General features: G+C 52.4%; 1 protein-coding gene across 2 annotated transcripts in view; it reads right to left on the reverse strand.

The window, feature by feature from the left end:
• Positions 1-3,739: 3,739 nt before the first annotated feature.
• The window catches only part of PTGFRN (prostaglandin F2 receptor inhibitor), a 79,691-nt gene continuing 71,253 nt past the window's right edge, over positions 3,740-12,177 (reverse strand). For both annotated transcript variants that reach the window (XM_064588571.1, XM_045896868.3), the window contains 3 exons: positions 11,566-11,673; positions 6,941-7,246; positions 3,740-5,461 (listed from right to left, as the gene is read on the reverse strand). In XM_064588571.1, the coding sequence (XP_064444641.1) occupies positions 5,295-5,461; positions 6,941-7,246; positions 11,566-11,673 (581 nt within the window). In that variant the 3' untranslated portion in view covers positions 3,740-5,294. The remainder of the gene's footprint in view (positions 5,462-6,940; positions 7,247-11,565; positions 11,674-12,177) is intronic.

Below are 12,177 nucleotides of genomic sequence, written 5' to 3' on the forward strand. Positions count from 1 at the left end.
TGTACAGACTATGGAACGAATTCAGACAATCACAGGAACAGCGCTGGCGGCGACTGCCCAGGACAGAGAGGACTCAGGCGAATACCAGCTCCGCGGGTGGAGCTCAGGTGTGCCCGAGCAGCCGACAAGCCTCAGGTGGCGAGCGCATTAATCATGTCATTCTATATTGTTTTCTGAGGCTTTGCTATCCGGGGCCTCATTGATCCCGGGGGCTGCCCCTCCCGGAGCTAGCCAGTTCCTAGAGAGAGGAACTGATTCACCGTGAGCCCGCCTTCCACGTACAAAGCCACCGATCCAGAGCCCGCATCCCCGCTACCTTCTCCCCCGGTGCTCCCACTTAGGACCACTATCCCCTGCCCTGCTCACCCCAGGACCAGGTCCCAGAAAACTAGGGACAACCCCTGCACCCCAGAGCCCACTGAAATGATCCAAACGAATCATCCCTAAGCCTGCAGATCCTGACTCGCCTGTTCTTCCCGTGAAAACCACAATAAAGGCTATTGCCCATGCTTCTCCCTCCCTCTGCCTCCCAATGGCCCCTCACCTTCCCCCTGTGGCCTCCCAGACTGGCATGATGTGCCCCCTCCTCTTGGGATCTGTGAGAACACACTATCTTTTCAGTGGCAGTCATCTCTTGTTCTGCTATGCCTGTATTACCTAGTAACAAAACCTGTATTTTAAAAAACAGGGTGCCACACGCACTGGGCTGTGGGTCCGAGATTAGTAGCTTCTCTCTGGAAGATCCAGCTACAGGGAGAGCAGTTAAGAGAGCTTCTGCTGGAGCCACCCTGGGATGACTTGAGGCACTGCACCCGGTCCATGGCATGTTGTAATAATCCCGGTGTTAGCTCTTGCCGTAATTAGGCCCTGGGGTGGGGATGGGGGCACGGCAGGCAATGGTCCCTGCCCTCACACCACTTTGAGGCTCCCAGAGCATTTGTCAGGGGACCCTTGCCTAGCCTAGAGGGGCAGAAAAGGCTTCCTGGGCCCTGAAGAAGTACGAGCTAGACAGGCAGGAAGAGGTTTCTAAGCAAGCAAACAGTATGTGCCATGGCCTGCAGACGCCTAATTAAGTGGCAAGTTCCCTGTGCTGATCAGCCCAATGCCGAGGCTCACAGTAGGTGTGTAAGCAAATTTTCCATTTGTTTTTAATTTAAACCGAGGCAGGAACAGTTCCAGTCATCAGAAGGGGACCGCGAAAACCCAGCTCTGTGTCCCATTCTGACATGGGCAGCATCCTCCCTGTTCACCGAGAAGCACGCAGTGATGGGCCACTTCCCACAGCAGGGCACTAATTGTGCATTGACAGACTGCGTGTACCTTCTATGTGTCCGGAACTCTCAATCTCTTGGCCAGGTTAGGAACTAGGACACAACACTTGGTTGGGAAGTGGAGCTGGTGTACTCCAGCCCCTGGAGACCTCACGATGAGAGATGCTCCCTGCCCAGGGCACCCACAGGGCCCACAGGGGAGGTGGGGCGGGAGGCCAGCAGGGAGTCGGGGTTCTCAGTGTTCTCTCCAGTCCGGGCTCCGGAAGCTGGCGGCCTGGGAAGGAGCACCGTTTTTACATCTCAGGGGCTGGCACCTTCTGGACCGGTTTGGCTCCGGACTGGGTCATGAGTCAGAAGCGCCGTTGTGCTCACCACGATACGATCACAGAACCTTGTGTTTGTTTCGTCATCTACAGGCAGGAACAACATCTAACTTCCCCCTTTCTTGACGAGAGACCCAAAAGGTCATGAGAATTCACCAAAGAACAAGGGGATCTTGCTAGGCAACAGGACCTGGCCCTCAGCCGGGGATCCAGTACGGATCCTGTTAAATCCACTTCTTTTCTCTTGAGGGAAGACCTCTGGTGCTACCACAGTGTTCAGAGAGCCTGGAAGGTGCTGGAGATGCCCCTGGAAACTCAGCCACCGTCCCTCACACAGAGATGAAAGGGCAAGGAGACCAAGATCAAGTTCCTCACACAACTGCAATTTAAATTAAACTTCCTTTAATGAAATAAAAAACAAATGGTGCATTGCATAATATTTGTGGTCACAGTATAAAACAATACAATTAGTTCGTATAACATCGGATACGGACAAAAATACACAAGACCCTTTCTTTGTCTACGTAAAATCCGGCAGATCCTTATGTGCCACGCTAAGACAGACAGAAAGTCACCTTTTCTTCTCCTAGTGATCTGCACACATTATTTATCACTGAGAATTTGCTCATATAACAGAGGAGAACTTACCCAAATCCCAGTTCCCTTCTTCCTCTGTTGTCATCGGTGAAGCTAAAAAAAAAAAGTTTTCTGAAAGTAGCAAGTTGTGTAGTATTGCTTATTATTCCTGCCAAAAAGGCTCAGTCTTTGGCTCACAGAAGTCAGTGACAAAATCATGGCTGCAGGCAGTCTGCAAAACAAGAAGCAAGAGCCGCCAGGGAAGACAGACAAGGGTCTGGGCAGGAGGGGCGTCCTTTGCCAGGATCTTGGGGGAAAGCCACATGGGTAGGGAGGGGAAAAAACACACAAATAAATAAATGTCTAAATTAAGATTTAAATCCAGTTGGTGAGTCAGAGTTCCACCGTCCCATGAAAAAATCTGAAAAGTTGTTAAAAAGTCAGAGTTTGCATTTTTTTTCTTTTTTTTTTTTTAAAAGTGAAAAGTGTATGTAAACATTATAAAGTAAACAATTTAAAGTAATTTCGAGGCTTCTATCTGAACATAGCTCAGGCTCTTTCTGGGGATATTTTTGTGATTAGAAAAAAACCCAAACTTTTGATAAAGTTTCTTTTTGTTAAGAAGTGCAATTTCATCTAGGTTCTTCTTCCATTCATATGAGTGCTTCCGGCAGGAACCCCTTCCAGAAGAGCACTGTGTGGGGAGCCCTATTTGGTACAGCTAAAGAGTGTATCTCACACTTTTAAAGGGACACACATTCCAGGCCAGTTTCTCTCTGGAAGGAATGTGGTCCCTGGGACAAGACCCTGGGATTTCCTCCTCCTCTGGACCAGCCCCTCTAGGCGACTTGCAGTAGGGCCCAATGATCAGAGGGTGGGGTTGGGGTCAATGCCTGAACACCCCCAGCCTTGAGCTACAACGGAGTTCGAAAGGAGAAGGTACAGCGTGAGCACATGTTACTTCTCCTGCCGAGTGTTTGCTGTGACCCCTCCCTGGTCTCACATCGACCTGGGGCCACCTGGTCACATGTACAGCTAAGTATCCTTTCCTCTACCAAGAAGGGCCTGCACTACAACAATCCTGAATCTTCTTTTAGGAGCGATAAGCGTGTAGGCTTGAAGGGCACTGATTCACTAATAGCACCTGTGAATATGTGGTCTCTCTTTAATTCCCTATCTACAATCACCTGTGACCCACCTCCTCTGAAATCGCAGAGTCCAGAAACGATGGGTAGAAAAGACCCGAATCTAGAGCTATCAAGGCCTCCCGCTCTTCCTCCGGTCGCCCGTGCTCCGCTGGGGCAGACGCTGGGCCGGGAACTCATCTGTGCTTCTACCATTAGCATGGTGTCTACCACGAGGGGTCCCCTGGTGGGTAGAACAAAAAGGGGAAGCTGGGTGGCAATCTGTACCCCCTGCCCCCCGGGGAGCAGGAGGGGAGACTCGGTGACAAGGGCAGAACGGACTGTCGGCAGCACAGTGAGGGAAGTGGAGGGGACAATGGTGAGCCGAGGGGGAGTGTGGCTCGTCCGGCCCATTGTGACAAAGAGCCGCACATGAATGGCCATCATTTTGTAGGACTTTATTGCTCAAAACAAACGAATCTTTTTTCCCTTCGGAAGACAGAGCAGTGTTAGATTCGTCAGAGCCAGGATAAAAGCACAGAGGATTGCAATGCAGGGCATGAGTCACCAGGGAGCCTCAGAAAACCCCACTGGGATGCTTCCGAAAGGCCAGTGCTGTGCAGGGGCAGACGCCTCAGGGAGCAGAGGATCTCTTTTGGTCCGTGTCCTACTCCGGGGACGAGCAATCGGGCAAAACGGATTGCTCTCAGATCTACTTTGTAGGCTGTTCACACGGCAGTAAATTGCTGGTTTCCTCCGTGTGCCTAACAGGAAAGCAAACATATCACAAAGCATACCCTTTCTCGCTAACCCCCTGCAGGGGATCTTACAAAGACTTGAAGGACTGAAAAGGTCATGGAAAATGCATGGTTTTCTTCCAGGCAATTTCTGATTCTGTGAAGTCAGGCAGTCTTGCAAGCAGCAACACCTTCACGGGAAGGAGCCCAAGCAGCCCGTGAAGGACGCGGGGCGTCCGTGGGTGCCACTGGCAGTCCCTTGGTGGCCAAGGCCTTTGCCACCCACAAAGGGCGGGGGGGGAGGGGCGGCGGTGGCCCCCTCCTCCGGACACAGCCCCGGCACGAGCCGCGGGCATCTAACTCCCAGGACCCTCTTCCACTCTTCCTGGGGCCCCCCGAGGCACGGTGGCCTCGGAACCACTGCAGTGAATGCCTCCTCCTGCCCTTGTCCCCATCGTCCTCTTCCTTGAGGACCTTCGTACTGCTCTGGACAGAGGTGGCTGTGTATTTTTCTTCGTAGTCATATTCATTCTTAAGGCTAAGGTGGCAAGATAAGGTGCTTGGTGGAGAGCCAAATTCTAGATTCCAGGGCCATGTCAGCACGCTCACATAAAAGCAAATCCAAAAGAAGTGGAAAGGGGGCAGAGAAGCATTAGAAAAAAAGAAAAGCATTTGGGCTCAGTAAGAAGTTACATACTGCAAGTGTAGATTTCAAATGTCGTCTAAACCCCTGAAAATCCGGGGTGGGTAGGGTGGTAAAAGCCACCTGTTAGCCTCCGGCACAGGTCGGGGCAGGGCAGAGGGCTGCACTGGCAGCTCTCCTCACACGGGCCCCCCACGCAGAAGCCGGCCCCGGCGGGCAGCTCTGTCCTCCCCCCGCCCCCCGAGACCAAGAACTCTGAAAGCCATCGTCCTTCCTCCCCGCAACCCCTCGAAACCAAACATATGAACACACATAGGTCAGAGATCTATAAACCGGCAGGAGAAAAAAAAATTAGACGAAGGGGCAACCATTAAAAAGCCGCAGCTGGGAACACACACACGCGACTGTTCTACCAGAAAGTGCCGTGGGAAGGAGAGCCGTGTGCTGGTAAACGTGTCCGCGCTCAGGACTGGACATGCAGAGAAGAGAGCGCGCCAGGTCCCACCTGAGATGAGAGAGGACTGGTTTTTAGTGTCACACACTGCGCGTGAAAAGCTCGCTGTCCTCTTCCCGCCCAAATCGCTCCTGCACTGCCCCGGTGGCCGCTCCCCGGCGGGGCCCTAGTCCATCTCCATGGACATGAGCCGGCGGCGCTCGCGCCTTGTCTCCTGGACCTCCTTCTTGCAGCACCAGTGCGAGCTGCAGTAGCCGATGAGGCAGGACAGGAGCCCGATGACGGTGGACAGGCCCACGCCGATCAGCAGCGGGTACTTGAAGGCGTTCAGCACTGGGAGGAAGGGAACGAAGGGATGCCGGGTTAGTGGCGCAGGAGGCGGCCACGGGAAGCCCACCGCCTGGCCTGGCCTCCCCTCCCCTCCCCAGGAGAGGTGACCCCCTCCCACCCCCGCCCCAGAGGGCTCAAGCTGTATCCAGCATCTAGCACAGTGCTCTCGAGACACGAGCACTCTTCTCTGCGCACAAAGTGAGCAGATCACACCCCTCCCAGTTCTGTGGGGGAGAAACAAATAAAAAACAGGAAAAAGAATTCATCTGATGTCTTTGAATGTCAACTTGCTTTTTAGGGTTTTGGCAGGAGATGGATTTTTAAAAGTCAGGATAAGGGCACTGCGCATTCAGCAGCAGATGCATCCTTAAGAAAACGGTTCATAAATCAATTCTATGCATCAAATAACTGAAGTGTACTCGGGGAGCTATTTTAAGTAACACTATAGTAAATTACCTAGCAAAGTGAATAATCGCTCCCTTGTTCGGGAAATCTGGGTTTTCACATGGAGCTACTTCAAGCAAGGAATTTCTAAGATGCAAATAGGGTGTAAATGACGAAGTTTCAGGAATGCACAAACACCGTACAGATCGCACAATTCAAATCCCGAGTCCCTTCGCCCAGAAGCACCAGCACTCCTTGGGCGGATGCTGGCATGCGGGCTGCTGCCTGCCATTTCATGTGGCTCACCTTTCAGAGCAGCCCGACGAAAGACGGGTACCCCATTGTAGGAGAGAGGAAACCAAGGACCACAAAGGCTAAATCATCTGTGGAGAAGCTGGGGTTCCAATTCCAGTCTCCCCCAAACTGACATCGCATCAGGGAAACATACTCCAAGGCCCCTCCTAACCCTCGGAGGTCCTGGGGCTTTAATGCTCTCCATGGAATTTCCCCGTTAACATTCAGTCTGAAGCTTTTTGCAGAGAAGATGGGTTTCTCACTAGCCAAGGACCAAGTGCCCCCACTCTGGGATGCTCGGGGAGGAGAGGGGTGGGAAGGGGGCCTTCTGACCACCTAGTTAGAATGACTCTGGCGGCAGTGTGGGCTAATGAAGCAGGGAGCCCCCTTCCCATCTCAGGGTTCCAGAGAGAACCCCCTCTATGCTAACGAAACCAGGTAGAGCCTCCCTTTTCCAAGAAGCAAAACCAGGAGCAGGGCAGGAGTGGCAGGAACCCACTCACTGCCTCCGCTGGGGACCTGAACCCACTCTCTCGATGATGTTCTCTGCCTCTGCCCGGCAGAGTCCATGCCAACCCTATGACAAGGAAAGTGGGTTTGCACGGAATTTACAGAAAGCAGCAGAAATCTCTCCAGGAAGTCTTAAAAATCGTTTCCCAGAGGTGCCTCCGGCACACGGTACCACACCTGGGTAAACAGCTGTGGGCCCGGGCCAGGTCTGGAGAGAGCACAGTCTCAAACAGTGGCCACCTAAGCCCGTCAGCTGCGGCGCAGCACAGAGACTTCACCACGTGTCGGTCTTACCATCCATCTTCACAGTTACAAAGATGGGCTTGGAGTAGATCTCGGCCTCCTTCTGCCAGGAACCCGTCGGGGACTTGACCCACGGAGTCACGGAGCAGTAGTAGTTGCCAAAGTCCTGGTCCTCAGAGCCGTGGACTTGCAGCAAGAATTCCAGCACGCTCACGCGCTCCAGGCTGAGCTCGCTCTTCTGGTCCCTCTCGGCCGTGGTCACAATCCCCTTCCGGTCCAGGGAAGACAGGAGGACGGGAGCCTTGTCCAGACCGAAGGAGTGCACCGCAAACCAGGACACGTCAAAGGCCATGTCGTCTGCGGGTGACAGACCAAGCCGAAACCCTGGGTCAGTGCACTGGGCAGAAATCGCACATGTGGCTAACACGCACGTCACGTCACTGGGGGCCAGCGCGGCTCGTCGTGTCTTAGGCCAGCCCCACGATGGAGGTACTGTCACACTCCCCGCCTCTGTGGCGGGGCCTGATACCTCGTTCCAGGTCACAGAGCCGGGGGCAGCACAGCACATGGCTTCACCCACGGAGTGTAGCTCCAGAGTCCTCCCTCTTAACCATGCCGCCACTACCACCCAACCTAAGGAGCACCCAACACTGTCTCCCACAGGGAACGCAGGACGTAAAGCTGCTAGGTGGCGACGCTGCATGCTCTGTTTGCCAAAGCAGGGTCCTCTGACATGTCAGGCAGAAGAGCCCAAGACTGGGAAGACACTAATGCAGTCAAGAACAAAAGGTACATAAAGTGAACTGTACACAATTTAGAGTGGTAAATAGTTTAGGGCTTTTTTGTTTGTTTTTTGTTTTTGTTTTTTTTTTAGATTTTATTTATTTACTTGTCAGAGAGAGAGAGCAAAAGCAGGGGGAGTGGCAGGCAGAGGGAGAGGGAGAAGCAGGCTCCCCAGAGCAGGGAGCCAGATGCGGGGCTCAATCCCAGAACCTTGGGATCATGACCTGAGCCGAAGGCAGACGCTTAAAGGACGGAGCCATGCGGGGCGTCCCAACAGTTTAGGTTTTATTGTTCACTGTGTTTTTTCCCTTGCAGATGTGCTTAAGTTCAAGACAAGAGGAAAAAACACGTTCAACTGAGAAAATGGAACACAGCTCAACAGTCCCAGAGAGGATGCTGCTGAATTTCGAAGCACTTTGCAAAGTTAAGGTTCTAACAGCCTCAAACAAATGAACGTGGGCATAGGAGAAGGAAGACTCTGGCACGTTGAAGATGGAGCACACATCATAAGCCCCTGACCTCGTCTTCTGGCCCATTCCCTACTGACACCAGCCGTGTCGGGCCCAGGGTGCATTCAGCAGGCCAGGAAGGACTGCAAGGCCACGCGCACCTTTTATCTTAAATTCACCTGATAAGGCTTTCTATATAAATGTTAAACGACACCATTTTTGTTACACAAAAAATAACATTTATTCACTTCGTGAAAATACACCAATAACCTCAGAAAGCACTATCTTAAGTGCTGTAATATGATTACACAAATCATATTCAGGTGCTTACGTACTGGAAAGGAAGAGAAGCAAAACGAAAAGCAAGACTTTCTACAAAATTATCCAAATGATGATTCCTTTCCAGCTCACTCTGAACATGTTAAGGGCCAGGGCAAACCTCAATCCCATCTACAGGATGACTGCTCTCCACTCCAACGCTCAAAGTACCTTCTTTTCCACCCCATCGGCCCACTGTGGCACTTGGGCAGAAAATCTGATTGTTGCCAGTGTTAGGGGTCATCTCGTCCCGAGAAGACCACCTCCCTGGGGGCAGGGGGAGTGCTGTCAACGCCCTCACGCCCTCACACCATGCTGCCGTCACCTGCAGGGGCTGGGTGGATCCTGAAGGCAAGAAGTCACAACTGTGTCCCCGTTACTTGGGTGCAGACTCCAGCCCCAGTCCCGCCATGCCTCGTGGAGCTCCAGGCTACCACGCCAGACTCCCAGCACCGTACTTGCTAGCCATGTGGCCTGGACGAGTGACTTAACTCTCTGTGACTTAGGTTCCTCAGCTGTAGAAGGAACATTACAACTTCGCCCATGGTTAAGTTAGTCATCTCTGCAAAATGCTTACAAGTGCACCTGCCTGGTACATAGTAAGCACTCACTGCCTGCCCGCCGTGAACATCCTTATCTCTACACTGCAACATACACAGTCTACGAACAGATGCTACCAACAGGGAGGGCCTTACCGCCGGCAGCAGAGGCCCCTGGTGCCCCTAACATTCTCACACCCATACCCTCTTCCAGAGGACTGGCTTCAGCTGATGGAAGCCACCTCCTGGAGGTCAAGAAACACCCTTACTCCCCAAGCATTCGGCCTGTGGACAGTGACTGAGGAATGGCGGAGAGCTAAAAGCCTAGCGCCTTAGCTCACAGAGGCCGTACCCTGTGGTACCACCCATGCTCCAGAGCTCCCTGGGGGGGGGGGTGGGGGACTGACTTGTTCTGAATTCACATCTTTGCCTGGCTTCTTTCCCTGCTCTGTCTTGACTCCCTTGCTCCCTGGGAGCACATCCTCAATCACTTGCACGCTTGTCTCAGGCTTTGCTTCTAGAGAACCTGACCTAAGACACTGCCTCTCAAGGGCAGTGATCTGCCCTGTCCCTCCCCCTCTCCGCACCGGAGCACCTTGGCGCTAGGCCCACTTACGCGGTATGTCCTTTCCAAAGGAAAATTCCTTCACAGCCCATCGGGTGCGTGAGGAAAAACTCAATTACAGCGTGTGCTTAATTATTCAGAATCTTCTACCCACACAGTCCAAGAGTGCAAAGTTCTGGAAAACTGTGATCTGCATGATAACAGCCACCTATAGCTTCTGTAATTATCCTGGAGGAAAAGACTTTTATATTAAGGGCACAACTGGTGACCCATTAATTTACTGAGAAAGAACATCTAAATGATTTATTTTGGTATATATCATCCATGAGCTTCGAGGGTAAACATGGTACCGACTTCTGAACAGGATTCCCTCCCCTGTGTCCTGGCAGCCCCTTCAACTTTCACTTTCGTTTTCACTTCTGAATCCCACTCTCTGTCCCCATTCCTCTGCACCTCAGCTTCCTCAAGACCTGGGCTCCCTACCCTGTGCCCCTGAGAACACAGCTCACCAACCGGTGGCTTGGATGGATTCCTTTTCCTCTTCTTCTACCTTCTTTTTCCTACCTCTGCAGCTCAGCCATGTTCAGGCTCTCTGAGAGAGCCAATTTGGTATCCATCAGCTCGTCCAGGGGTCGGTAGCCTAATCCAGCCCACCACCTGTGTTTTGTCAATAAAGCTTCACTGGAACACAGTCAAGCCCATTTGCTTACATGCTGTCTACGGCTACTTTCACACCAAGTGCAACAGGGCCGAGCAGTTGCTGTGGAGACCATCTGGCCCAAGAGGCCAAAAAGACTTCCTACCAGAGTAACTGCCAACCCGGAGCTGGTGACCACCTCCACCTTTGACCGGTGGTCCCGAAGGAGCTAGATCTCAGCTGGTGGCCACCCAGGCCACTGCTCCTCGAGGCCAGCTCTGCCCAGTGCCCTGCTCATGCTGTCCACTCTGGTTCACTGCGGGCCATCCTCCCTTTGCTTACAACCTGCCCTTACTACAGAATGAAAACCCGCTTCCAGTTTCCACCCCAGGGCCACACACCCAGTGGTCTCTGCACAGAACGCTGAGAGCCTTGTACACTTTGGCCTTTTCAAGGCGCTGATCGGTGAGAGGCCTGGGCTCTGCCTGTGGTGGGGTGGGGGGCACAAAGATGCTCAAGGACAAAGCGTGTGGGAGAGAGCACAGCTCTCTGTTCCTCCAGGGTAATTACAGAAGCTAGAGGTGACTGTTATCATGCAGTGAAGCAGGCTCTCCGCAGTCTCTTTGGGAGAAGGCAGTGGAGGGTATCGTCCTGCTCAGCAGCAGACACCTTATGTGCCTTTAATGTTCTTTCAAACCCCGGGGGTCTACGAGTGAGGCAGGGACACCAACTGGTCACTGAAGAAAAGGTGTTAAGATTGACGTCCTAAAGCTCTTAGGCCCGTTGGCAAATGCTAATAATTTTTGCAAAGAAAAGATTTACAAAGATTTCCCAAGAATTTAAACTACAATAACACCACCTGGTCCTTGCTACTCATTTACTCTGCTCTGTCCTTCACCATAGAGTTAACACCATCTGATATTATATTACATGAGGATTGCTTTGTTGTCTGTCTCCTTAACCAGGTTGCAAGCTCCATGATGTGGAGCCTTTGGTCCCTCCTCTATTCCCAGTACCTGTTACTAGAAGAAGTTCAATAAATATCTGAATGAATCAATGCAATGAAAGATAAAGTAAAGGAGCTAGACTCTACTGGTAGGTTTCAAAGCAGCTTGAGCTTGAATCAGCCCTGGAAGAGGCCCACTGACTGCCTTGACAACTCAGATTCCAGCGTCCGGATGGGTTTCCAAATCATCTAACAGACAGATGCGTCCATCAACAAGGATTTATCAAACACCTACTGAGTACCAAGTACAGAGTGAGGCATTTTGGGGATTTGGACAGTCCAATCCCTGACCTCCACGTCTGTGTCACACAGTGGGGATGACACGAGGGGGCATTTACAGAAAGTGACAAGGGCAAGGAGAGAGGACAGAGAGAAATACCTGGGTCCAGTGCTGCTCCTTCAACAGTGATGATGCAAAACAATCTGATCAGATCTCCCCGGGTGACCGATGGTGTATCCGAATGCACGGAGGCGTTAAATAGAGGCCCTGGGGAAGAGTGACAGCACCTCATTATTCCCACTCACGCTTTTGTTTCAATTCCACTCCCAACGCTCTCATGGGCATCTACGTGCAGCCCACCTTCCTTGGAAGTGGGCGAGGTGGTGTTCTCAGGCTGCTTTCCTTTCTCTTCAGAGACACGTGCACCAGGCACAGCCAAACAAGCATCATCTGAATTACAACCACAACAGAACTCTTCCTACAGAATGACCTTTGCTTCTGGCTTTTCCTTTACCCCTTCTCTGATGACAACCACGGTCCCCTTGGAAGGCCACCCCCACCTGCTACCCGGGTGCCACTTCTGGTTCTGCGTGGTTCCCTTCCAGGCCAAGGTGGCAGGAGAGCAGAGGGCACGGGACTGAATCGGTGACACTTCTGGCCCCGATGGAGTGGGCGGCCTCACTGTGCTGGGGACAGGGGCTCTGCCATTAGGAGGCTGAAATGTAGTCAGCAGACAGACATGTCAACTATGACGACACTCTGTAGGGGACA

The sequence above is a fragment of the Mirounga angustirostris genome, unplaced genomic scaffold, assembly GCF_029215605.1.
Source record: "Mirounga angustirostris isolate CCGP_5_RB_7025 unplaced genomic scaffold, mMirAng1.0.hap1 SCAF_4, whole genome shotgun sequence".
In the NCBI taxonomy this organism is placed as follows: domain Eukaryota; kingdom Metazoa; phylum Chordata; class Mammalia; order Carnivora; family Phocidae; genus Mirounga; species Mirounga angustirostris.